This window comes from Erinaceus europaeus, chromosome 1 (genome assembly GCF_950295315.1).
Source record: "Erinaceus europaeus chromosome 1, mEriEur2.1, whole genome shotgun sequence".
NCBI lineage: Eukaryota > Metazoa > Chordata > Mammalia > Eulipotyphla > Erinaceidae > Erinaceus > Erinaceus europaeus.
In genome coordinates this window covers 26,931,810-26,954,375 of record NC_080162.1, presented here as the reverse complement: position 1 = coordinate 26,954,375, position 22,566 = coordinate 26,931,810, and the positions used below count along the sequence as shown (strand labels likewise).

The 22,566-nt window shown below is 45.5% G+C and overlaps 1 protein-coding gene across 2 annotated transcripts in view; it reads right to left on the bottom strand.

Annotated features, from left to right (window-relative positions):
- Positions 1 to 5,756: 5,756 nt before the first annotated feature.
- POLR3A (RNA polymerase III subunit A) overlaps positions 5,757 to 22,566 on the bottom strand; it is a 68,511-nt gene continuing 51,701 nt past the window's right edge. Inside the window, exons 24-31 of one of the 2 annotated variants that reach the window (XM_060206118.1) lie at positions 20,809 to 20,979; positions 17,557 to 17,650; positions 17,269 to 17,361; positions 13,913 to 14,077; positions 12,718 to 12,882; positions 12,357 to 12,488; positions 10,549 to 10,681; positions 5,757 to 6,307 (exon numbers count right to left, since the gene is read on the bottom strand). In XM_060206118.1, coding sequence (XP_060062101.1) covers positions 6,159 to 6,307; positions 10,549 to 10,681; positions 12,357 to 12,488; positions 12,718 to 12,882; positions 13,913 to 14,077; positions 17,269 to 17,361; positions 17,557 to 17,650; positions 20,809 to 20,979 — 1,102 coding nt within the window. In that variant the 3' untranslated portion in view covers positions 5,757 to 6,158. The other variant, XM_060206172.1, reaches the window with a different exon arrangement.

Genomic DNA, 22,566 nt, shown 5'->3' with positions numbered 1-22,566 from the left:
GAAGCAGGTCTGCAGGTGTCTTTCTCTCCCCGTCTTCCTCTCCTCTCTGTCCTATTTAACAATGATGCCATCAATAACAACAACTACTACAACAACAATAAAAAACAAGGGCAACAAAAGGGAAAATAAATAAATTTAAATATTTAAAATAAGAAAAAAATAAAATATTTGATATTCACAATTTCCATCAAACCAAAAGTATTTTGAATACCCTGCTAAGGAAATATGATCTAATTTAAATGGCAGTTTATTTCAGAAGACTCAAGTTCTTCCCAGAACAAAAGTTGGCCCTGGATGACTTGATTTCTTTATCAGTAGGTGTTGATTTCTAAAACCTGGCAATACTTTCAGATTGCGCAAAATTGTCACCTTCTCCCTCCATCCTTGTGTCATTTAGTTTCTATCTACAAAGGAACCCATTATTACTGGTGTTTATATCCGCCCCCAATCCCACCTGGGATTTTGGAGCCTCAGTCATGAAAGTCTCTTTGCATAACCATTTTGCTACCTCCCCCCCCAACCCAAATTCTTAACCACAAGATAAACTGACCAGAGGATAAACCCCAGGCATGCAGAGACCTACCCTAAGGGCCTAGCCCACCACCAGGGTACAGAGCAGAAACCTAACATTCTTTGATTTAAATGTCCACCTGTGAGAATGGTGGTTCTCATCCCTGTGGGAATGGGGAGAGAGCAGAAGCAGCCTTTTCCAGTAACTGCAGGCTCGTCTCCTTGGTTCAGGGAACACCCTCTAGTATGCATGCCCAAGAGGAGTCCAAATGAGGGAGGACCTTGTAGAGCATGGCTGGTACCAGAGGATTGTGTTGGCTCATAGCAATCTCTCTTAAAGAAAGATTTATTTACTAATGAGAGAGAATGGGAACATCACTGGCGTATGCACTGTGGGGCTCAGGACCTCATGCTTGAGGATCTGACTCTATCCATTGTGCCACCTTCTGGACCTCTTGGCCTTGCTGATTTTTTTTGCATGTGTCCACAGAAGCCAGGCTGGCAATTCTGCAAGTTTTTTTTTTGTGAAGCAGGAACTTCACACCTGTGATTTTACTGATTTTTCATCCAGACAGTGGGATAGAGGAGAGACACCACAGCACTGAGCGGCACCTTACCATGGGGTAAGGGCTGGAGACTGGGTCACATACACGGCCAGGCTCATGCCCTAACAAGTGAGCTCTCTCTGGCCCCCAGTGCTGCAGCTTTAACCTTACATGGTGCAGGACACATTTTTGTCAAACTTGATCTAGAACCTCTGCCCTACCCTCTACTCTGAAAGATTTTAGATGCCTTAATTTGAATCTAGCATAGTACCTCACACTTAGTAGGCTGCGATTTGCTGAATGAATGAAAGCACAATTAAACTAGAACCAGGTGATACTCCTCAAGGATCTGCTGCCAACTTAGCTCCATGAGGAGGGGATTTTGGGCTCTCACTGTTGGCTTCGGGCACCAAAGACACGAGATCACAGGAGAGAATGTGACTTTAGGGGTTGGGTCCACCTGTATTTCTTTTTCTTTTTTTCTTACTGTTGTAGTTATTATTGCTGCTGATGTCATTGTTGTTGGATAGGACAGAGAGAAATGGAGAGAGGAGGGGAAGACAGAGAGGGGAAAGATAAGACACCTGCAGACCTGCTTCACCGCTTGCAAAGCAACCCCCCTGCAGGTGGGGAGCCGGGGGCTCCAACCAGGATCCTTTACGCCGGTCCTTGCACTTTGTGCCATGTGCGCTTAACCAGCTGCACTACTGCCAACCCCCACCCCCCGTATTTGTTTTAAATTGTTAAAAAATCTTTTTATTTATTTTTGGATAGAGACAGAGAAATTAAAGGGCAGGGTAGATAACATAATGGTTATGGAAACAGACTCTCATGCCTGAGGCTTCCAAGTCCCAGGATTCAATTCCCCCTCCACCAACATAAGCCAGAGCTGAACAGTGCTCTGGTGAAAAAATAGAGACAAAATTGCAAAGGGCGGTAGTGCAGAGGGTTAAGTGCAGATGGTGCAAAGTGCAAGGACGGATGTAAGGATCCCAGTTTGAGCCCGCAGCTCCCCACCTGCAGGGGAGTCGCTTCACAAGCGGTGAAGCAGGTCTGCGGGTGTCTGTCTTTCTCTCCCCCTCTGTCTTCTCCATTTCTCTCTGTCCAACAACAATGACATCAATAACAATAACTACAATAATAGAAAAGGGCAACGAAATGGAATAAATAAGTAAAAATTGAAAAGGGAGGGGGAAACAGACAACTGCAGACCTGCTTCACCACTTGTGAAGCTTTCCCACTGAAGGTGGGGACCAGGGGCTTGAACCCAGGTTCTTATGCACTGTAATGTGTGCACTAAATGAGGTGCGGCACCGTCTGGCCTGGTTTGCATGCCTTTCAGTCACCCAGGGATGAATTGCAGTACTTGTATGTACAGTAACATTTCCCTCTTTTGAATTTTGGCAGAAAAATGAGTTCTGTCAAGACAGCAGAAATTCAAGAAAAATAACCATTATAGTGTCAGTGTTAATGTGAATACATGTCTAAACCCTGCTATAGAAACACGACAGCCATCTTTAGCTCTGATACAGACACTGGGAGTCTCTAGAAATACTCTCCCACTCCCAAACCACTAAACAAAGCAGGGGTTGTAACAGAGTCAAGTTATTTTAATCTCTTTGCAGAAAAGATGTAAGGGGGCAAAGGACTAGACAGATCAGCAGTCAGAATTATGTATGATACAAAACTTTTGTTCTCTTCAAAGTAGACCCAGTGTGGCTCAGGAGGTGGCAAAATGAAGTGCTGGAGCCTCTAGAACGAGCTCCTGAGTCCAATCTCAGGCCACGCATGTGCTGAGACTGATGCTCTGGTTCTCACTAGTAAAATTATTAGGGCAGGTATGACAGCCCATTTGGATAATGTGCTGCTTTGTCACGTGCGTGACCCAGGTTTGAACCTGCAACCCCCCCCCCCATTTTCTCAGGTTTTCTGATTTTTTAAAATCTTTTATAACTTAATGATTAACAAGATTGCAAGATAACAGGGGTTTACTTCTATAAAGTCCCCTCCACCAAAGTCCTGTCCCATCCCCTCCATTGTAAGGTTCCCTACTCTTTATCCCTCTGGGAGTATGGACTAAAATTCTTTTTTTAATACACACACACACAGATATATTTTTTTACCAGAGCACTGCTCAGCTCTGGCTTATGGTGGTACAGGGGATTGAACCTGGGACTTCAGAGCCTCAAGCATGAGAATCTGCATAACCATTATGCTATCTACCCCTGCCCCTGGACTAAAATTCATTATGGGATGCAGGTGAGAGGTCTGGCTTCTGTAATTGCTTCTCTGCTGAACATTGATGTTGGCAGGTGGATGTATCCTCTCAGCTTGTTTCTATCTTTCCCTAGTGGGGTAGGGCTCTGAGGAGGTGAGGTTTCAGGACATACTGGTGAGGTCACCTGCCCAGGGAAGTCAGGATGGCATCACAGTAGCACCTGTAACTTGGCTAAAAAAAAAACCCTGTATTGAAAAAGGATTCTTTTTTTTTTTTTTTTTTAATGCTGTGATTTCTTCCCCCCCCAGCCTGTCTTTATCTGAAAAAGTAGGCCTGGAGCAATAAATCAGTAAAGACGACAGAATGGCAAGAACAGTGGTCACACATAGGACTTACATGTGAGAGGTTCTGGGTTTGATCCCCTGGACCACAACTACTGGCCAGACTTGAGTGCTGCTTTGGTCAAAAGAAAGTGTAGAATATCAGCCTAAGTGTAAAACAGAGCTTGAATTCTTTTGAGTTTTCCCAACCTTTTTTGTCACACTCATCTGATAATTCAAGCCATTTTCATATTCAATAATAAACTCACACCTATGGTTTGGATTTGATGCAATGATACACATTAGCTGTTATTTCAGAAGCAGACCCCCACCCCCAAGTGCGTGAAGCTAAGGAGGAGGATTAAATGTGGACTGGGAGGTAGCGCAGTGATAAGGCTTTGGACTCTCAAGCATGATGTCCCAAGTTCAATCCCTGGCAGCACATGTGCCAGAGTGATGTCTAGTTCTCTCTCCTCCTGTCTTTCTCATAAATAAAATCTTTTTTTAAAAAAAAGAAGGGTTAAAGACCCCACTCTACACCATCATTTCACTCCAAGGTCCCACTCTGAAGAACCAGAACAATAGGCAGTGGCTCTGGGCAGAACCTTCTCCAGAGGGAGGGCAGCTACAGCCAGTGCCATTTCTTCTTCCTGGCCCTGGGCCAATCCTAAGGAGCCAGTTCAGTACAAAGAACACACTGTCCCCAGAAGCAAACCCCTTCTGCTCTCCAGTAGACAAGCTACCCACATTTCTTTCCTATGTTACAAAAAACCCTCTCATAAGCCTTGAAAAGGTCACGAGGGATGATGCATTTTCAGCAGCCTGAAGAAGTGCTGTGGGGTACCTTCCTGGAGTGCCCTGTGGATCTGTCCACAGCCTGAACGGGGTTTGCGCCTGCACCAGACTCCCCTGGCAGCTATTTTCTTCTTTATCTGAGACAGAAATGGACACATGTGGTCCGGGAGGTGGCGCAGTGACTAAGGTGCTGGACTCTCAAGCATGAGGTCCTGAGATTGATCCCCGGCAGCACATGTACCAGACTGATGTCTGGTTCTTTTTCTCTCTCTTCCTAGCTTTCTAATAAATAAAGAAGTAATCTTTAAAAAAAAAAAAAAAGAAAGAAAGAAATAGATACCTGTAGCACTGCTCCATTGCTCATGTAGCTTGCCTCCTGCAGATGGGGACTAGGGGTTTGAATCCAAGTCCGACTGTGATAACGTGTGTTCTACCAGGTGTTACCACCAACCAGATCTGACATGACTTCTTTTTTTTTTTTTTTAAGATTTTTATTTATGTGAAAAATAGGCGAAAGAACCAGGTATCACACTGGTACATGTGCTGCCACTGGGGATTGAACTCAGGACCTCATGCTTGAGAATCCAATGTTTTATCCACTCTGCCAACCTCTTGGACCGCCTGACTTATGCTTTCTATTGCCAGACTTACTCTATGAGGAGCCTGCTGGTACTGACTAGAGCATAATTCAGCTCCACCACACACCGCACCTGTGTGGGCCTCCTCCTTTCATGTCACCCCTTATAGCTAGCAACTGCCCATACGTAGGAAAGAGCCTCTCCTGCCACTGCCTCAGAGAACTGCCTGTTTGTTTTTTTTTAACCAAAGTACTGTCCAGCTCTGGCTTATGGTAGCCTTGAACATGGGACCTAGGAGCGGCAGGCATGAATGTCTTTTTAGATAACCATTATGCTATCTCCCCAGACTCCCTTAGGGAATTCTTAAATCCAACAGCTCTAAATCTACCCTGGGTGCTGACCCAGCAGTACAGGCAGCCTAGACCAATCTTAGTTATCCCTCACACACTACCAGCCCCCCTCTCAGCAGGCCCTGAACTCCAGGGAGGTTTTCTATTGGCCATTATGAATGAGTTTGTGAAAGACACTTCCAGCAGCTTGGGCCTCGTGAGATTCAGTTCAGTTACAAATGCTAGACAGTCCCATTTGCTCAACCAGTTTTTCTAGTGTTGCCTCAATGCTACTGCTTCTCGGTTTCAAAAGTACAACCAGAATGGGAATAGCTTAGTGGTAAAGCGCATGCCTCCCATATAAGAGGTGTTGGATTTGCTCACCAGAAACCACCCCACCTCTGCTACCCCTATCTACCTCCACCCCACCCCCCAAAAAGCAAGACCATAACAGAAATTCCAAAATTTTCAAATTGAATAAATAATAATTAACAGTATGTACATTATTATGTCACATTGAAAGATTCCAGCATGACCGAGGAATGCAAAACCAGGAATACGGCTGGGACTTGGACCTGGCTCCCCATCTATTGTGCCACATCCCTGGGAGCTGATGGGTAGGCAAAGAATCTTGAAGGCCCTCCTGTGCGTCCAGGGAGGCAGAGCGGGAGTCCATACATTAACTCTGCAAACAGACAGACTCTTGTGTGTGCCCACACAAACACGATGACGTGCTCAGGAGTGCCGGACACCACAGGTTTCCCTGACCATCCAGGGAGCAAAAACTCCTAGTCAGCTGCTGTCCTTGAGCCCATTTCTGGAGAAGACGAGGAGCCGAAGTCGGGGATGATCTCTTCCCTGGACTATGTAACCAGGGGGATATGGAATTCATTTGTGTCGAAGATCAAGGGCCTCCTGGGAGGGTTTGGGTCCCTGTCAGCCTTGTGGAGCAGCTTGAACAGGCCGGTCCCGATGTTCATGGGGATTCCCATGATGATGCACTCAGATACCCCTGAAAACAGAGAGAAAGTCAGAGAGCTTCAACACGTAGGTGGGCTTTCAGGATAGAAGACTGAACCCAGGAGCCAGAAATCCTGCTTTCAGTCCCAGCTGCAGTACACATCGGCTGGGGGAATACAGCAGATCACTATTTGTCACCTACAGTAGAAACATGGCTAGCAAGCAGAGCCCAGGCACTGGACTTGTAAGTGGATGGAGGGAGTTCTTGCACTTGGGGGAAGGCCAGTGCCTGCTCAGAGCCCTGTTGCTGGCTGGAGACTAAGAGCTCAGTAGTTCTCCTCATTTGCATAGATTTATCCATTAACTCATCTTTTTATTTATTTATTTTCCCCCTTTTGCTGCCCTTGTTTATCATCGTCATTGTTGTTCTTATTGTTGTTATTGGATAGGACAGAGAGGAACTGACAGAGGAGGGGAAGACAAGAGAAGGAGAGAGAAAGATAGACACCTGCAAACCTGCTTCACTGCCTGTGAAGTGACACCCTGCACGTGGGAAGCTGGAAGCTCGAACTGGGATCCTGATGCCAGTCCGTGCACTTTGTGCCATGTGCATTTAACCCACTGCACCACCGTCCGTCTCCCTTTACTCATCTTTTATAAGAGACAGAGGGGGACACTGCTCAGCTCTGCCTTATGGTGGTATTAAAACCTGAACCTGGGGCCTTAGGCACACTAGGTGGTGCTCTAATACACTGAGCTATCTCCTGGGCCCTCTCTCCTCTCTCAGCCAAAGGTCTTGCCTATGAGACGGCAAGGATAACTCTTATATTTTTATTTTATTTTATTTTACTGAGAGCTTGAACCTGGGTCCTTGAGTACTGTGTTATGTGCGCTTATGCAGCTGCACCACTGTCTGGCCCTATAACTGTCTTATCTAAGACAATAAGGAGTAGATAATGCCCAGGAAACTCCAAGTTTGTAACCTGTTTCCTTAAGTGTCTAGTAGAGTAGCAAGCAACAGAAAGACGGTAAGGGGGCCAGGTGGTGTCCCACCTAGTTAAGTGCACACATTACAGTGTGCAAGGACCTTGGTTTAAGCCCATGGCCCCCACCTGCAGGGGGAAAGCTGGTGAAGCAGGGCTACAGATGTCTGTCTCTTTCCCTCTCTATCTATCCCCCCATTTCTAATTCTATCCAATAATGAAAATAAAATAAATAAAATTTAAAAAAAGAAAGAGAGTAAGCAGACGGCAGTCTCCCAGGCAACAGCAGCAGAATGTTTTCTGTGCTCAGGGTCAGCGTTGTTTAAAGGCATCTCTGAACCAGGGAGATCCCTAGGCCTAACTGGGAACACTCAACAAGCAGGGCTCCTTGTAGTGACTAGAGCAAGGTGGTGATATAGGTTCTTTCTCCAAGTTCTAGTTCAGCTATTTAAAGTCCACATGTTGGCTTTGTATTAGGCTTCTGGTTCTGCCTGCTATGCTCTGTGCCACTAAAGAGCCAGAGAGGCAAACAATCAAACTCCAATTTGTTGTTGCTGTTTTTTGTTTTGCTTCCAGGGTTATTGCTGGGGCTCTGTGCCTGCACTACGAATCTACTGCTCCTAGAAGCTATTTTTTCCCTTTTGTTGCTCTTGTTGTTTATCATTGCTGTCATTATTATTGTTGCTATTGCTGTTGTTGTTGTTGGATAGGACAGAGAGAAATCTAGGAGGCAAAGACAGAGGGGGGAAAGAAAGACAAACACCTGCAGATCTACCTCACTGCTTGTGAGGCAACCTCCCTGCAGTGGGGAGCTGGAGTCTCAAACCAGGATCCTTATGCTGGTCCTTGGGCTTCGCACCATGTGCGTTTAATTCACTGCGCTACTGCCCGGCCCCCCAAACTCCAATTTGAAGTGAAGGCTGACACTGAGTTACAGCATGTAAAGGACTAGAAAGGAGGGGAAATTTTCAGAGGGGCTGGGGTGGCCATGGTGGATTCCTAAATGGATGAGTGGTGGAGGCAGGCAGCAGGACAGCAAACTGCAACAAGGGCCCAGCATCCTGGTAGCAAGTTGAGAACTGAGCCCTAGTCCTGCTGACAAGCAGACTCACTCTTCTGCCTAGATCTTTCCTTTTTCTCTCCTTTTAACTTTCAATATGCTTTTAAAAAAAAAACCACACAGAAACAAACCCTGGAAATGTTCTTTTCCCTCCATTTGCAACCTGTGTTCTGTTTAAAAGGACAAAGAATTACACTCAGGGGAGTCGGGCGGTAGCGCAGTGGGTTAAGCGCACGTGGCGCAAACGTAAGGACCGGCATAAGGATCCCGGTTCGAGCCCCCGGCTCCCCACCTGCAGGGGAGTCGCTTCACAGGCGGTGAAGCAGGTCTGCGGGTGTCTATCTTTCTCTCCTCCTCTCTGTCTTCCCCTCCTCTCTCCATTTCTCTCTGTCCTATCCAACAACGATGACATCAATAACAACAATAATAACTACAAGGGCAACAACAAAGGGAATAAATAAATATTAAAAAAAAAAAAAGAATTACACTCAGGAGCAAAACCAGGCCCCACCTGCCCCACCCATGGGCCAATTCACACAGGAGCAAAGGTGAGATGGTGGCCAGGTTTGGAATCTTGCCTGGGTCCAACAAGGTGAGACCTGGAGTAGGATACTGAGTCTCTGAGCACCAGCACTTCAGGAGCCCTGACCTGTGGCCTGCAGAACTCACAGAAGAGGCAGTGGGTGGCAGGCATTTGTGGTGACAGTTCCCCCTCTGCTTTCTCTAGGCCCTTCTTAGAAATGAGCTAGGGGCTGGGGAGTGGGCTCAGTACAGAGCAAAACTGTAGCTGAACTCAATGGCATGCAAGTTCATTTCCTTAGACTTCTCACTTGTTTAAGGGTTTAGTACTCACACCTCGCAGGCATACCAAGACTCTCTATGCTGTTTGTCTTTCCCATGAAGTCAGGACAGCAGGACCAGTGCCACTCCATTCGTGTCAGCCCTGTGCCTCACAGAGGGTACGGGATCAGTGTGGCGGACTACAACTCTAAGGACTACAAAAACTCCTTCAGGCCCAGAGTTGCTATTTTCCCCTTGGACCAAATATTTGTAGTGACAGAAAAATATTGAAGGGGGCAGGGGTGGGGGGGAGTTAGGCGGTAGTGCAGCAGGCTAAGAGCACATGGCGCAAAGTGCAAGGACTGGCGTAAGGATCCTGGTTTCAGCCCCCGGCTCGCCACCTGCAGGGGAGTCGCTTCACAGGTGGTGAAGAAGGTCTACAGGTATCTCTGTCTTTCTCTCCCTCTCTCTGTCTTCCCCTCTTCTCTCCATTTCTGTCTTAGCCAACAACAACAACAACCACAACGATAAAACAAGGGCAACAAAAGGGGAAAAAGTAGCCTCCAGGAGCAGTAGATTCGTGGTACAGGTGAGTGCACGTTATAATGTGTAAGGACCTAGGTTCAAGCCCCCAGCCCCCTTCTGCAGGGGGGAAATTCCATGAGTAGTGAAGCAGTGTTGTAGGTGTCTCTCTCCCTCTTTCTTCTCAATTTCTGGCTGTCTCTATCCAATAAATAAATAAAGATAATAAATTTTTAAAAAGTATTTAAAAGGTATATAGGTGTGTGCCTATGTACAAAAGATGCCATCATCAAGCTCTGAAAGAAAAAAATCAATTCTAATTCTGTGATGTTACTTTATTCTTTCTCTTAATTTTTAATTTAATTAATTAACTAGTTAATTAATTTTTTGCCTCCAGGGTTATCACTGGGGCTCGATGCCTGCATTATGAACCCACTGCTCCTGAAGGCCATTTTCCCATTTTTTGTTGCCCTTGTTGTTATTGCTGTTGTTGTTGGACAGAACAAAGACCAATAAAGGAGGGGAAGGCAGAGGGGGGAGAGAAAGATAGACACCTGCATCACCGCTTGTAAAGGGACCCCCTGCAAGTGGGGAGCCAGGGGCTTGAACCAGGATTCTTATGCTGGTCCTTGCGCTTTGCGCCATGTGCACTTAACCTGCTGTGCTACCGCCCCATGCCCTATTCTCAATAAACAAAAAGACTTGAGGCCAGTGAGACAGTTCACCTGCGACAGTGCCCACTCCGCCATGTGTGCGACACCGCTTTGCGTTTCTGCTATTCCAGGAGGGGCGGGGTGAGGGCAGCACTATAGTACTGACGGAGAGTTTTGACATGGTGATGTTTCTCCTTTTCTTTGCCTGTAACCCTTTCTCTACCCGAGAAAGCTGGCCTGGAACAGTGAAACTGTGCATGTGCAGAACTCCAGAGAAATAAAAACAAAGACCTACCACACACAGAGTCCTTCTGCCCGAAGTAGGCAGCATCAAACAGGTGGTCAGCTGTCTTCTCAAAGGAGGCCAGCATCAGCACGCTCTCTTTCATCTTGGCCAAGCCAAACCTAGTAATGCCCAGGACTTCACCCTGCACCCCGGGAGAGTGTCAGAACAGTACACATGTCACTTATGAAAGACCCAAAAGGAAACAAGACAAGAAAACATCTACAGAATCTCAACAGAGTAATCAAATGCCCAAGCATTTGATTTCAAGTGCAGTTGGTGAAACTCCAGGTGGATCTGTCCAGTGAGGTCAGTAGTCAAATGGCAACACAAATTCTTACACTCACAACCAGGGGCTGTAGGAACAAATCATTAAGAATAGAGAACCATAAATTCAGGGTCTAACTCTTGAGATCCAGCTGATGGTACAGTGTTGGACTCTCATGTATGGGGTCCTTGAGTTTGCTCCCTGGTGTCATGTGTGCCAGAATGATGCTCCTGTTTCCTTTCTTCCTTCCTTCCCTTGTGTCATAAATCTTTAAAAAAAAATTTTTTTTTAATTTAAAAAATCTAAGTTTTACAAAAGAATACTTCATGAAGATGTTTACTATAAACTCAAGTAATTTTAAAACCTCAAGGAAAAGGGCCATAGTTAAGTAAATCAAGGCATTTTCATTCAAAGGAATATTATAACATCATTAATAGCACGGGGAAAATTTGGTAAGTTAAAAAAAGGTAAAAATGGCATGTACACTACAACAGTTACAATTAACATAATACAAGCAGAGTAAGACTGAAAAGGAAAACTCCAAAATGACAGCTGTTACTATACAGTGGTAGGAAAGGTGTCACTCTCCAGAGCCCCCAGCATTCATTTTCTGAGGTACAGTTTTGTAAGGAGAAGCTTCATGAAAATTGTTGCCCATGGTAATGCCTGAGGAACTACATCTTCAAGTAGAATAAAACAAACAACCCAGCCCACCCTGGTCTCTCCTTCCACCTCAAACCACGCCCCAGACTCCCATAGCTAACTATGTTAGCTTTCGCTTTACATGGAAAGAACTTCATCAGTATGCCACGAAAACCTGTGGCTTTTTTTTGGGGGGGTGGGGTGGGGTGGGGAATGTAGGGAGTGTGCTTTTAGTTGTCCTTTGGTATCGACTTTCTTTTTTTAAAAATATTTTATTTATTATTGGATAGAGATAGAAATTGAGAGAAGGGGAGATAGAGAAGAGACAAAGACACCTGCAGCACTGCTTCACCACGTGTGAAGCTTTCCCACTGCTGGTAGGGACGAGGGGCTTGAACTGGGGTCCTTGCACACTGTGACATGTGCACTCAACCAGGTTTACCACTGCCTGGCCCCACCATCCCCTTTTTAAAATCATCTTTATTCATTTACTGGATAGAGACAGCCAGAAATCAACAGGGAAGGGGGTGGTAGGGAGACAGACACCTGCAACACTGCTTCACCACTTGCAAAGCTTTCCCCTGCAGGGGGGTCTGGGGGTGCGAACCAGGTGTGCTACCACCTGACCCTTGGTATCGACTTTCTTTTCCTTTTTTTTCCTGTCCCTGGTATTTCTAAAGGGAACAAAAACAGTGCTCCACCTCAAGAATGAGGCTGCAATTTTCCAACTGGAGTTTTTCCAGGATGCACAGCCTGACCAAGCTTTGGGTTTTGGGTGATGGCACCAGTTTATATTCTCCTCAATGGGGATCGTCACTGAGCTGAATGTTCTACTTGTCTTAGAAACAGACAGACTGACTCTCCCAAGGCTGAGATGGCGTGTCCTACAGATCAGAACCCACCCACGTACCTTGTACGTCATGAGGTCAGAGAGCAGCATCACATGCCTCCTGTCGATACTCATGCCGTGATTGACCATCGTGTACTGAATTTCGTTGATGATAGTTGTCCGGGCAGCTTCAATGCCCAGAGTTTTCTCCACCTACAGACAGCCAGAATGAGCAGAAGACACTTCCAGAAAGCTCCTGCAATCCTTCTATCTTTTTCGGCAAACCTCATGCTCTTTTCCCAAATTCGACCACCAGGCAATCTTTCATAGAAGACCCAGAGCCCTGTCACAGGAGCGTGTTAGGAGCCAGCTGAGGGCCTGCATGTGGCACTGAGGAGGACAGGATGACTGTATGGTGACCCGGAGCCCGAGTTATATATACCTCGTATGTGTTGTTGGAGGTGGTTCGAGTGCCTTTCACACCATGAGTGGCCATGACAGCCCGCAGGTTATCACCCTCCACCAGGAGCTTGAACTTCTCCTTTCCGCTCTGTTCATCAATGTGGATAACAGCTCTGGACACCTCTGGGATGCCCTGCACCACCACCTGGATTCAAGAGACACAGGAGACTTGAGACCCTGCAGCAACCACAGCTCACACGAACTTGTCAGCTTCAGGCCCCACAGGAGCTGTGAGAACTTGAAGCATCAGGCCCTGGGGTCTGCTACCCTGGTCACCCTCCATCTCTCAGCGGCAATTATCAATAGCATACCAAATTTAGAAGGGCCCATGTGCTGTTTTGAGGGGTCAAGAGAAAAGATGACAAGGTCTGTGCCATATTCTACCATCAGTCTTACGAGAGAAAAGAGAAGGCTTTAATAGGCTAGACTGGCATGGCAGTTTTAAAGATATATATATATATATATATATATAAAATTTATATTTATATTTTCCCCCTTTCTCTCAGATTCCTTAGGGATGTAGCAAAGATGAAACTAAATGCAGTGCTACTCTTAGTCCTTACAGTTCTCTCACAACTTGAATAGTCACATCACAGGTCAATATGGTCTCTTCCGGGAGTCAGGCTGTAGCGCAGCGGGTTAAGCGCAGGTGGCGCAAAGCACAAGGACCAGCATAAGGATCCCGGTTCAAACCCCGGCTCCCCACCTGCAGGGGAGTCGCTTCACAGGCGGTGAAGCAGGTCTGCAGGTGTCTATCTTTCTCTCCTCCTCTCTGTCTTCCCCTCCTCTCTCCATTTCTCTCTGTCCTATCCAACAACGACAACAACAATAATAACTACAATAAAACAACAAGGGCAACAAAAGGGAATAAATAAATAAAATAAATATTAAAAATAATAATAATAATAATAAAAAATATATATGGTCTCTTCCTTTACAAATTGCTAGGCACCTGACTAGGTAGGTGCCACAAGAGGTGACTCCCCCAACCCCCGAGCATCTAAATCACTATAATGGGGAATAAGAATTAACAGTACAGTCGTTAACACACACACACAACTCCTCACTTCCCCACGAGTGTCTCCTAAGCACTCTAACCCCCAGCTTGGGTCCCTCCCCACCATTATGCATTAGCATGTCAACTCCTATCTCCATAGAGATGGCTTTTGTCTCACCTTGGGTAGATCTTCTTTCAAGAACTGGAGCACATAGTACATGGAACTCTTGCTGTTCTCTCTGGGGGTGATACACACCACAGCCTCACCGTGAACAGCCACATCACCAGGTTTCACTCGGAGCTTGGACATACAGATAGAATACCGCACAGTCTCCGCATTCACCTGCAAGATGTTCGGGTGTGGCCACCCCCACGCCCAGAACATTATTGACAGGACCAAAGGCTCTGATCCCAGTGTTTTGTGATCTTTAGTCATCACTGCCTCTCTAAGAAGCCTAACCACGTTTTCCATATTCTCTTCCCACCATTTAATTTTAACATCTGAGATACACTGTTCAAGGACTGCATGTGCACATGTGCTTCAGTCACAATAAGACCAGGATCTTCTTCTTCTTTTTTTTTTTTATTAAAGAAAGGATTAATTAACAAAACCATAGGGTAGGAGGGGTACAACTCCACACAATTCCCACCGCCCAATCTCCATATCCCACCCCCTCCCCCGATAGCTTTCCCATTCTCTATCCCTCTGGGAGCATGGACCCAGGGTCATTGAGGGTTGCAGAAGGTAGAAGGTCTGGCTTCTGTAATTGCTTCCTCGCTGAACATGGGCGTTGACTGGTCGGTCCATACTCCCAGTCTGCCTCTCTCTTTCCCTAGTAGGATGGGTCTCTGGGGAAGCTGAGCTCCAGGACACATTGGTAAGACCAGGATCTTCTTATGGACTGGCCTGCCAACGCCCATGTTCAGCGGGAAGCAATTACAGAAGCCAGACTTTCCACCTTCTGCAACCCACAATGACCTTGGGTCCATACTCCCAGAGGGATAAAGAACAGGAAGGCTTTCAAGGGGGTGGATGGGATAGGGAGTTCTGGTGGTGGGAATTGTGGAATTTTACCCCTCTTAACCCATGGCCTTGTCAATATCTCCATTTGATTAAAAAAAACGTTCAAGCCCCCAGCTCCCCACCGCTTCCACAAGCGGTGAAGCAGGTCTGCAGGTGTCTGTCTTTCTCTCCCCCTCTGTCTTCCCCTCCTCTCTCCATTTCTCTCTGTCCTATCCAACAATGATGACATCAAGAACAGAACAACAAGGGCAACAAAAGGGAATAAATAAATATTACAAAAAAATGAGAGAGAGAAAGAGAGACTTGGATCTTTTCACAATCCTCCTCTCAAAAGAACCAGTTTTTTGCCTGTTGAAAAAGCATGAGGGGTGGTGATGGCGCACCTGGTGGAGCATACCTATCACATCTTACACTGTGCAAGAACCCAGGTTCGAGCCCCTGGTCCTCACCTGCAGGGGGAAAGCTTTGCGAGTGGTGAAGCAGGGTTGCAGGTGTCTCTCTGTTTCTCTACCTATCACTCTCTTCCCTCTCAATTTCTGGCTGTCTCTATTGAATAAACGTAATAAAATCTGAAAAGAAAATGCACAAGCAATTTGTGGTATTTTTGCATAGGGCAGGCAAGAGGCTTAAGACCAGCTAAGTCAGTGAAAAGTCCCCTTTAACATACTGCTCATCAAAATGTTTGTGTGCGTGGTCCAGGAGGTGGCACAGTGGATAAAACATTGGACTCTCAAGCAAGAGGTCCTGAGTTCAATCACCAGCAACACATGTACCAGAGTGATGCCTGGTTCTTTCTCTCTCTCTCTTCCTATCTTTCTCATTAATAAGTAAATGAAATCTTTAAATAATAATAATAATAAGAAGAAATGTTTGTGTTTTATTATATTCTTCAATGCACCTCAACTCTTCCAGTGAATAACCTATAAGGCTGAAGCAAGGGAAAATAGTTCAGCAGTTTAAGAGCCCAGGACGTACATGCTCAAGGCTTCCAGTTTGTCAGAAATGCATATACCAGAGTGGTGTTCTGGCTTTTCTCTCCCTTGCTTGAACAAAACTGTCTACATAGTTATTATTACGTAAATAAATTAATTTTCTTCTTTAAAGCTGTATGGCCAAGTGACTAGTAATATCACAGTAGAGAAGTTCCCAATCTGGCAAAGTGGCTGCTCAGCTTTGGTTTCAATTGCCATATGAACTTGGTCCTTATAAATGGGCTGGCTGGTGCTTGTATTAAGGCTACTATAGATGTTAACTATGTGGGAGAAAGCAGACAGTGTTAGAAAATTACTGTTTGTACTACTGCCTCAGACTATCCATAAGAAAGGTAGACGGTGTTTTAATTCTTTTTTCTGGGGCCAGGTGGTGGTACACCTGGTTAAGTGCCTACATTATAGTGTGCAAGGACCTGGGTTCAAGCTCCTGGTCCCCACCTGCAGGAGGAAGCTTCATGAGTGGTGAAGCAGGGCTGCAGGTGTCTCTCTGTCTCTCTCCCTCTCTATCACCCCCTTCCCTCTCAATTTCTCTCTATTCAATAAAAAAAAAAAAGGATTTAACAATAAATTCTTTTTTTCTTTCTTCATCTTTTTTTTTTTTTACCAGAGCACTACTCAGCTCTGGCTTATGGTGGTACAGGGGATTGAACCCGGGGCTTTGGAGCATCTGACATGAATTTTTGCATAACCATTATGCTATCTACCACCCCCGCCCATCTTTCAATTCTTTTTTTTTTTTTGGCCTCCAGGATTATTGCTGGGGGGCTCAATGCTTGCACTACAAATCCACTGCTCCTGAAGGCTACTTTTTTTCCCTTCCTTTTTATTGCCCTTGTTCTTTATCACTGCTATAATTATTGTTGTTGTCATTGTTGTTGGATAGGACAGAGAGAAATCAAGAGAGGATGGGAAAACAGAAAAGGGGCGAGAAAGACACCTGCAGACCTGCTTCACTGCTTGTAAAGCGACTCCCCTGAAGGTGGGGAGCCAGGGGCTCGAACCAGGATCCTTACACGAGTCCTTGCACTTTGTGCCATGTGTGCTTAATCCACTGCGCTACTGCCCATTGCCTACATCTTTTAATTCTTAACTGAACGTAAGTGTAACATAAATAAGGGTAACTGACTCATTCAAAGGTTTTTCTGAGCCAGTCCGTAAACTGAGTGCCGGGACTCACAGATTCATATGACACTGTGGGTCCTATAGTCCTTCCAGGTACTAGAAAGACAGATAAAGAGACTAATTATTGCAATACTAGGTCACAGTGAATGGGTATTGTCACCTGCTCAAAATTTCAACTAATTTCCTGTGTCTTCAGGTAGTAATATCTGCTGGGGTTAGGTTTTGAGAGAAAATGTGCCAACATACGTAAGTGCAAAGGACTTATATAGAACACAAGTCAGACAAAGCCCTGCGATCTTTCCTGTGCCTCGCCTGGCTCTTGTCCTACTTTTATCAGTGTCTATCCTGGGACTAACAGAAGATGACTTCCTCTACACATTTAATTGCGTGACTCACTTCCAGTCTCAGAAGTCTGATCCGTTCCAGGGAAAGCTTGACGAGAATAAAGCAATCATCAGGAAGAAACACTTCTTCAATGTACTCTGAAATCTGTCATGTCAAAAGATTAGAACATTAATCATTTTCCCCTTTCCTAAGAGCATATATTACTATGCTAATTTTCTTTTAAAGGGAATAGACTCTTAAGGACAAAGATTAATAGGACCCATTGCAACAAGTTTTGACACTTTCTTGAAATACTGCTGATCTAATTTTCAATTTTGTTCATAGGGGTTTTTGTCTTACCTCGCCTAAGAGGGTTTTCTCAATTCTCCCTTTCACAAGACGTGCATAATCTGCATCATCATCCTTGTCCAGCTGTGCTGTGATGATTGGAGTACTAGGAGAAGTCAAGGGAAAATGATTAAACACAAAAAAATGAGCCTGCTTTGAAGACCATTGCTTTGTCAAACATAGAAGTACAATTTAGGGGTGGGAAGACAGCATAATGCAAAAAGGCTTCCATGTTTAAGGCTCTAAAGTCCTGGGTTCAATCCCTTACAACACAGGCCAGAGCTGCGCAGTATTCTGGTCTTTCTCATTAAAATAAAAACAAAATAAATCGATTATTTAAGGAGAATACCACTCAGACTCATTGTATAAAAAAGCAACTGCAACTGAACTAGTCTCTATTGTGTGAGTTTGCTAAGTTTTTACACCTGCTCTCATTCAGATTTACTAGTTGTGGCACTCCTGAGGCAACCCCACTCCATCAGTGAAGGACTGTTGGAAAATTCCTCCTTACCAAGTGGACCTGCCTATTCTCTGGTCTTAACAAAAACTCTGTCCCCTGTGTAAACCGACTCTTTGTGTGGCAGTTTCTTCCAGTCCTCCCTCGGCCCCAGCCCCCGCTACCTCCTCTAGAGGAAACCTCATATTCACTATCAGCCTCTGCCTTCACTGTCCCTGATGGCATCCTCTAAATACACAGAAGCTGCCTACCATCATTTCACTAGAATCACAATTTTGTTATGGGACAACTGTGAAGTTCTTTCTTTCTTAAATTATGTTTATTTACTTAATAGAGACAGCCAGAGATAGAAAGAGAAGGGGGGGAAAGAGGCAGAGAGACACCCACAGAACTGCTTCACCACTCCTGAAGCTTTCCCCCTGCAGGTGGGGGCAGTGGCTCGAATCTGGGTCCTTACGCACTGCAACATATGTGCTCAAAACAGGTGGTTCCCCCAGCAGGCCCCATTTTTTTTTCTAGTCATAAGTCGCCTGTAAATCTTATTATAAAACCACCTGAGGGGGCCAGGTGGTGGCACTTCAGGGCCAGGTGGTGGTACATTTGGTTAAGCACACACACTACAGTGTGCAAAGATCTAGGTTCAAGGCCCTGGCCCCTACCTGGAGGGGAAAGCTTCAGGAGTGTTGAAGCAGTTCTGTGGGTATCTGTGTCTCTCCCTCTCTATCTCCCCCTCCTCAATTTCTCTCTGTCTCTAGCCAATAATAAATAAATAATAAATAAATAAACACACAAAACAAAACACCTGGGGATTACAGAGAATGGTCACAGCCAAAACTATAAACACATTATTCAGGCCTATATAAGCTGAGCATAATGGCATCCAAAGGGCCTAAACACTGCTCTAGTTTTTCCTTTTCTTTCTTTCTTTCTTTCTTTCTTTCTTTCTTTCTTTCTTTCTCTCTCTCTCTCTCTCTCTCTCTCTCTCTCTCTCTCTTTTCTTTCCCCTTAACTAGAGCACTGCTCAGTTCTGGCTTATGGTGGTGCAGGGAACTGAACCTGGGACTTTGGAGCCTCAGACATGAGAGTCTGTTCGCATAACCACTATGTTATCTACTCCCACACTAGTTTTTCATTTTCTTCCTTTATTTTCCCCCATGCTTCAAAAATATAGTGGTTTATTACTCATAAGCATCTGTCATTCTTCATTATTATTTCTCTTTATTTTTAGATGGAGAGGCAGCCAGAGTGAAAGAGTACCGGAACTCCCTTCAGTTAGTGAGGGCTAGTCTTAAGCCTGGGTTACCGGTCATCTCTAACAGGAACAACACAATAGACCCTTTGTGGGCCCCCATAGGACCTTTCCCTCAACCTGGATCAACAATGGTAGAGAATGTTCCATCCTCTGAAGGGATGGAACATACTCTATGCTACACCTGAGGAAGATGGGTCGATACTGGAGCAGCTTGGAATGTTCCTACTCATGACCACAGAATGTGAGCTCAGATCTAGAGGGATGTAGAGGTAACACAGACTCCTAAGCTAATTATGGGCCCCAGATCACATCAAATCGATGGGGTTTACAGTAAGCAATATTTATAACCCTTTCCCATATTGGGGAGCTGCTCTCTTCCCTGATTCAGCTTTCTAGTCCTTTTCCCACCCATGATATCATCTCCCCAGATAATAATTAGGATCCACCTGCATATCAGATTTCAGGCTGAGGCAAAAAAACAAAAACAAAACTACACACTAGTATAGCTATAGGCCCTTTGAAATATAACTAAAATATGCCCACTAGCTATCTACAAAATGGAGGACTTCCCAATGCTTCATCTGCACTATTCCAGCCTTTAGGTCCATGACTGTTCAACAATTTGTTTGGCTTTGTATGTTAACTCTCTTTTCAGCCACCAGGTTCCAGGTGCTAGCATGATGACAACCAGACTTCCCTGGAGAGACAACCCCACCAATGTGTCCTGGAGCTCCGCTTCCCCACAGCCCTTCCCCACTAGGGAAAGAGAGAGACAGGCTGGGAGTATGGATCAACCTGTCAATGCCCATGTTCAGTGGGGAAGCAATTACAGAAGCCAGATCTTCAACCTTCTGCATCCCACAATGACCTTGGGTCCATACTCCCAGAGGGTTAAAGAATAGGAAAGCTATCAGTGGAGGGGATGGGATATGGAGGTCTGGTGGTGGGAACTGTGCGAAGCGGTATCCTTCTTATCCTATGGTTTTGTCAATGTTTCCTTTTATAAATAAAAAATTTAAAAAAAAAAAAGCCTGGGTCATATACATGGCAAAGCAGAATGATATCCAAGTGAGCTATTTTCCTGGCCCTTCGTTTCCCTGTTTCATGTGACTGTGGCCACACAGAGGTACTGCTTCCATTGACTGTATCCGGTTTCCACTTGTCTGCACCTCTCTTTTTCTAAGTGCTGCACTGGGGAATGAGCCAAGGGTCATGCATATACATGATAGCACAGCTGAGTGGTTGGTCTTCCTGGTTCAATCACCTTATTCTTTATTTTGAAAGAGAGACAGGAGAAAGAGAGCGATAGAGACAACAGAGCACTGCACGACCATACACAGAGCTCCCCCAGTGTTGTCCATGGTGCTTCCATGTGGTGCTAGGTTTCAGACCTAGGGCATGGCAAGTCTATCTATTGGGTGGGCCATCTCCCAGGCAGTCCCCCCCCCCCCGCAAAGTTTAAATATAATTAACACAGGTACACCACAGAGAGCCCAAGATGTTTCTCATCAGAATACACATGGACACACGTCACAGAATCACAGAGATTGGGCACCTGATGGCTTTGGAAGCATTGATGATCTCTTTGATCCGGGGCACCCCAAGGGTAATGTTCATGGATGCCACACCTGCGAAGTGGAAAGTCTTCAGGGTCATCTGGGTACCTGGCTCACCAATGCTCTGGGCACAGAGCGCCCCCACAGCAGAACCTGGCTCCATCTGTGCCCTAGACGAAAACATATGGGGGAAAAAGCTAAGCAATCTTTTGGAGAGAAATTCCTTTTAAAATTTTGGTTCTTGAGAGTTGGGCGGTAGTGGGTTAACAAGGACAACATCAATAACAACAACAATAACTACAACAATGAAAAACAACAAGGGCAACAAAAAAGGGCAATAAATAAATATTAAAATTTTGGTTCTTGGGGGTCAGGCAGCGGGTTAAGTGCATGTACAGGGACTGGCATAAGGATTCCAGTTCGAGCCCTGGCTCCCCACCTGCAGGGGGGTCGACTCACAAGTGAAGCAGGTCTGCAGGTGTCTTTCTCTCCTCCTCTGTCTTCCCCTCCTCTCTCAATTTCTCTCTGTCCTATCCAACAACAATGACATCAATCAATGACGTCAATAATAACCACCACAACAATAAAACAACCAGGGCAACAAAAGGGAAAAAATAGCCTCCAGGAGCAGTGGATTTGTGGTGCAGGCACTGAGCCCCAGTAATAACCCTGGAGGCAAAAAGAAATCTGGTTCTTAGTTTGAGGAAATAGGACAGTGGCTTATGCAATACTTTCATGCTTGAGGTTCTGAGATCTCAGGTTCAATCTCCGCATCACCAAAGCCAGAGATGAGCAGTGCTCTGATTACATATAATAATAGGGAGTCAGGCGGTAGTGCAGCAGGTTAAGCACACTTGGTGCAAAGTGCAGGGACTGGTGGAAGGATCCTGGTTTGAGCCCCCGGCTCCCCACCTGCAGGGGAGTCGCTTCACAGGTGGTGAAGCAGGTCTGCAGGTGTCCGTCTTTCCCTCCTCCCTCCATTTCTCTCTGTCCTACCCAACAACGACAACATCAATAACAACAATAATAACTACAACAATCAAAAACAAGGGCAACAAAAGGGAAAATAAATAAATATTAAATTTAAAAAAGACAGAAATAGGGGCCAAGTGATGGCACACCTGGTTAAGTGCACACATTACAGCACACCAAGGACCAAGGTTCAAGCCCCTGGTCCCCACCTGCAGGAAGGAAGTGCCACAAGTTGTGAAGCAGGGCTACTGACATCTTTCTATCTCTTTCCATCTATCTCCTCCTCTCCTCTCAAGTTCTGTCTCTATTCAATAATAAATATAAAATAAAAATACATTTAAAAGACAGTAAAACCTTAAAAAAATACATTCTACGAAAGGACAGAAATAAAGGGGGGCAGGTAGGAGACACAGGCAGCACTGCTTGTGAAATTCTACCCCTTTGCAGGTGGGGATGGTGTTTGAACCTGGGTCCTCAAGCATAAAAACAAGCATTCTGCAGGATGTGTCACTGCCTGGTCCCAGTTCTCATATTCTCTCTTTCAGCACTACTCAGCTCTCAGGCATCAAGTCTCATAATATGCTATCACCCCCTGCTCAGTTTGTCTGTCTTTGTCTTTCATCCCATCCCACCCCCCTGTCCTTTCTCTCACTTACAGCTGATACATGTGAGTCATTGTTCTGGGCCAGTTTTTCATCCAGATAGAGGAAGAGATATCACAGCACCAGCCACATGGTGCTGGGGCTTAACCTTAGGCTGTGTACTTTGAAAGGCCATGTCCTATC